This window comes from Euprymna scolopes, unplaced genomic scaffold (assembly GCF_053919585.1).
Source record: "Euprymna scolopes isolate OS-2025 unplaced genomic scaffold, ASM5391958v1 sca763, whole genome shotgun sequence".
Lineage (NCBI taxonomy): Eukaryota > Metazoa > Mollusca > Cephalopoda > Sepiida > Sepiolidae > Euprymna > Euprymna scolopes.
Window position 1 is genome coordinate 10,001 of NW_027633839.1, and position 4,285 is coordinate 14,285.

The following is a 4,285-nucleotide window of genomic DNA, read 5'->3' on the forward strand; positions in this document are numbered from 1 at the left end:
CTTATAGATATGCAGCTTCAATCCGTTGTATTATAAAATAGCGCGTGCGAAAGGACGCCACCGGTAGGGAAAATAAAGACTTAAAAAAGATCACGTTAAAACCCGGGATAACGTTCGAGATCATGTAAGAGGTGTGGATAACCTTCGAAATCACGCGAGAGATGTGGAAGACGTTCGAGAAGACGACTATGTGAACAACGGTAAGGAGAGAATGAGGAAACAAAACTCGTTGTACAACAAAAAAATGCGAGTGTAAGTTCTTTTCTGTTCTTTGTTTACTTTGTGACTGAGGTCACAACGTGTTGATTCCCGGACCACGTTACAGTATTTCAACGATGACACGAAGTGGAGTATACTTAACACATGTGACGTGAATATGAGGCCAACCCAATCGCTCTCTTAACAATCTAATACAACTGACACATATGTAGGCTACCTCAGCAGGTGGAGGTACTGGCTCCAGCTTGCACAATCTCTTCTAAGTCCACACCTGTACGTTTCTTTTCATAACGGCGTCTGCTGCGCCAACCACCAACTTCTTCCAAGACCCATGACCTTTTTTTTTCGTTTATCGTACTCATTGATGCGATATGTCCAACTTGATCCAATAACTCTCGTATCTAATTTTTTTTTTCAGCGCAGACAAGACACAGTGCCATTGAAATGTTATGGGACAACTTTATAGAGCATTCTACGTGCGTAGATTTTTCCGGGAAATTTCTATTCACATAAATTTCAATTTCTTTATTTTGGTGCAGTTAAGGAAATAGAAATCAGGGAGGGAATTCCAAAGGCTAACCGTTCGAGGAAAAAAGCCATTAGAGTAGAATGCATTCTGGCATATGAGGACCTTTCTGGTGAAAAGGTCGGATTTTGCTGGGTTGCCCATGGGTATTCAGGTCGAGACGACACCAGTGCAGCAAGTGGCTTGGAGCACATGTTTAGGAGAAGCAGAATGAGCAATGGGTTTAATTTCTATATGAACTAAAAGAAAAAAATTGCTGAGAAAAAAATGCTAAAACATCTGCCTATTACCCACACCCTCTCTCATTGTGTTCTGCTGAACCCCGCGCTTTTATTTTATAGATCTATAATTGCTTCTCTCACTTTTTCTCACACGAGCTCAATGGATGACCAAACGTGTCACTTTTTTTCCAGCGAAAGTGATGTTTATATCGTTATAAAATTAAAGCTATTTTGTATGAAGTTTGTATAGATAAGACACAAGTGTTGAATATCATTTATTGTTTAAAGAAATTCCCTTATAAATGTAATAGAGTGAGAAAACAGGAGGAGAGAATCCCGTCAGGATTTTGGATACTTTTGGCACTCAGTCTCGAGGTAGTTTGGTCATGTGCATAGCATCAACTTCATAACACGCATGGATACTCCAGGTATGTGGTTGTCATGGAAGACGAAAGCAAACATCGTTTGAGTGCATTCGAAGTAACTAGACTGCTTGTAATTAGTATCAACTCTATGCATCGGACCGCGTGGAGAGCAGGTGGGGAATATTGCTTGGTATGTCAATCCTTTAGTCCTAGCACCTTGAATTCCAAAACATGACGACGACGACTACCTAAACGTAGATTCCATGAACAAAGCTTCTTTCTTAGAACTGCACGCCTGTGGAATTGTCTTCCGTTTTCCTGCTTTCCGGCTGACTACAATATGGTTGTGTTCAAGTCTAAAGTAAATAAGTTCTTGATGAGCCGTTCCATATAAGTTATTAAATTTACCAAATTTTCATTACTAATGATTACTATATTGACCAATTTCTACTGTACACTCTTTAACCCTTATCCTTGAGTGGCCTCTGGGCCTTGATAATGTGGTGACGCCTTTGTAAAAAAAAAAAACGACGACGACGACAACGACGACGACGACGACGTTGTTGTCGTTGTTCTTACTTAGTAGCTCAAGATTTTTCATGTATCTAAACTCGTTGCTATTAAATCCCATTTCAGCTCAGTTGGCGAACATCAGAAAGACGACTCTAGCAAGAATTTTCTGCGATAATACATACATCAACAGAATACAAAGAGAGCCATTCCTTATCACTAGGAATTCTGAGTAAGTCTAAAATATCCTTCTCTTCTAAAAGGTGTATTAATAATTTTTGAAAATAAGCATTTATCATTCAAACACTACCGTTCTTGAATATATGGTTAAGTGTTAATTTTACTCATTTAGAGCTGCTTTAAAGCTTCATCGCTCACTCATTCTGCTACCAAATTTAAAACAATTTTTACAGTTCATAGGTCACCGCCTCAGCTATATTTTGAAAAAGAAATTCAATTTTCGTTCAGTAAAACAAAAGTTATAATAGAATTAATGGTGTTCAAAAGTTCTAAGAATGTGTAAGGAACATAGCGATGGTTTCTTTTGATTGGCTGTTGGTTACTATAGCAACTTCTCAAACATGCAGCCAGAGGAGCTTCTTGTGTTTCAAGCCCCGAGTAGTTTTCCGATGGACATTCAGCCAGAAGAGCTTCTTGTTTATCAAGCCCCGTCTGGTCTTCCTATTAACATTCAGTCAGAGGAGGTTTTTTTTTTGTATTTCAAGCCCCGACTGGTCTTCCGATGAACTTTGTTAATAAAAATTGCGTTTAGATTTAGGCACAGATAGAAAGTGGGGGGGGTTGAAGATATTAGTTGTAACTAGTCGAGTGTTCCTGAGAAAGTTTGGCAAGAGGTGACCATAGATTGGAGTTCAGACTAGCATTGACCATTAAAATAACGATAGAGAAGGGACAGGCTCGCAACGTCTCTTCAATTACTTAAATTTAATTTGACTTTGCTGAAGACGACTGTGCGTGAGCTGCTAAGGTTGGGAATTAGCTTTCAGATCCAAAAGTGGTACGTCTTTGATAATAGATTATGATTGGTTAACTATGCTGTTTAATTTTGTCAAAAACCACAGTGCATAAGACGCGAAGGTTTGGGACGTAGTACAGAAACTCAACTCGATCTGGATGAAGACCATTATAAAGTCAGCAAGAATACATACGTTGAATCTAATTACTTTTTATATTTTGTATTTTTGTAATGGCGAATTGTCGAAGGAAAATTATTTCAGAGAAACGAAGTTATTATTAAGTTATATGAAAACTATTTTATTTAATAGTTAAACTGTAGGGTTTCACGGCCGACAGTAGATATATAATTCACGTGATAAAATGGTGTTAATCATAAAATCAAATAGATTGAAATAAAAATAGATTATTTAATCGTATAAAATACATTATTCTATTTTAGAAATATTTAATTAAAAAAAATCAAATTATTCAATTTAAAAAATATTTAGTTCATAAAATAAACTTTATTAAAAAAGTAATTTAATTAAAAATTCATACACATTTAACAAATATTATTTAATTAAAAATTATTCCATTTAATAAAAGATTATAAATGTAATAAAAATAAACTCCTTTTATTTGATTAAAAATACATTATTGAATAATAATATAAAATATTACATTTGATAAAAAATTATTCTGTTGAAAATATATTCAATTTCATAAAATTTGAATTATTCTACTTAATATAAAATATGTATAGAATAATTACATAACTTTTATTCGTTAATTTTTATTTATTTATTTTCATATTATTTAGAGAAAACATTGTGGATTGCAATTCGCTGGCCGCCTTAGATGTTTGCCTGTTCCTCAAACGCTGGGATGATTGGAGCGTTTGGTCAACGTGTCGTGATGGAGTCAGAAGTCGTAGCAGAAAATGTGTCGGCCCAGTTCAGGGTCACTGCGCATGCGCACCAGACGAGGTTGAGATTGAGACGGGAACTTGCAACTGAAAAGTGATTTCAAACAAACGTTGGATTTTACACTTAAAATAATAATAATAAAAAAAGATATTGCTGACTTACCAGGAGAAAACTATTTATTTTAATTTCAAATTTCACTCACGCAGACATTCACAGAATATATATATATATATATATATATATATATATATATATATATATATATAGTGGTAATTAATAAAAACTGAAGAAAGTGCTCAATACTGTTGTGGAGCAAATATGCGTTTTTTTTTTAATTACCGTATCGTTCTGTAAAAGTCTGAGGACGCTACAGACGGCCAAAAAAACGGCCGTGTAGCCGAAACAATAATGTAACTTAACAGAAAGATACGGTAATAAAAAATAAAACGTTTATTTAAATAAATAGAGATCAATTTTTAGCGCTGCTTTCTTATTTAAGCATTTTTCATTATAATATTCATATTAATATTACACGCGTTTCGAGTTTTTTGTGCTTCAGAT

The 4,285-nt window shown here is 34.8% G+C and overlaps 1 protein-coding gene and 1 long non-coding RNA gene across 2 annotated transcripts in view; both read left to right on the forward strand.

The window, feature by feature from the left end:
- The window catches only part of LOC145276209 (chorion peroxidase-like), a gene marked incomplete at its 5' end in the record, with an annotated part of 9,401 nt that extends 8,413 nt beyond the window's left edge, over positions 1–988 (forward strand). The window contains one exon of the mRNA XM_080127674.1: positions 759–988. Coding sequence (XP_079983800.1) covers positions 759–988 — 230 coding nt within the window. The remainder of the gene's footprint in view (positions 1–758) is intronic.
- A 948-nt stretch (positions 989–1,936) lies between these two features.
- Positions 1,937–3,885, forward strand: LOC145276208 (uncharacterized). The gene is made up of 2 exons (XR_013867900.1): positions 1,937–2,073; positions 3,619–3,885. It is a non-coding gene; the product is annotated as an uncharacterized LOC145276208 (long non-coding RNA).
- The last annotated feature ends 400 nt before the right edge of the window (positions 3,886–4,285 follow it).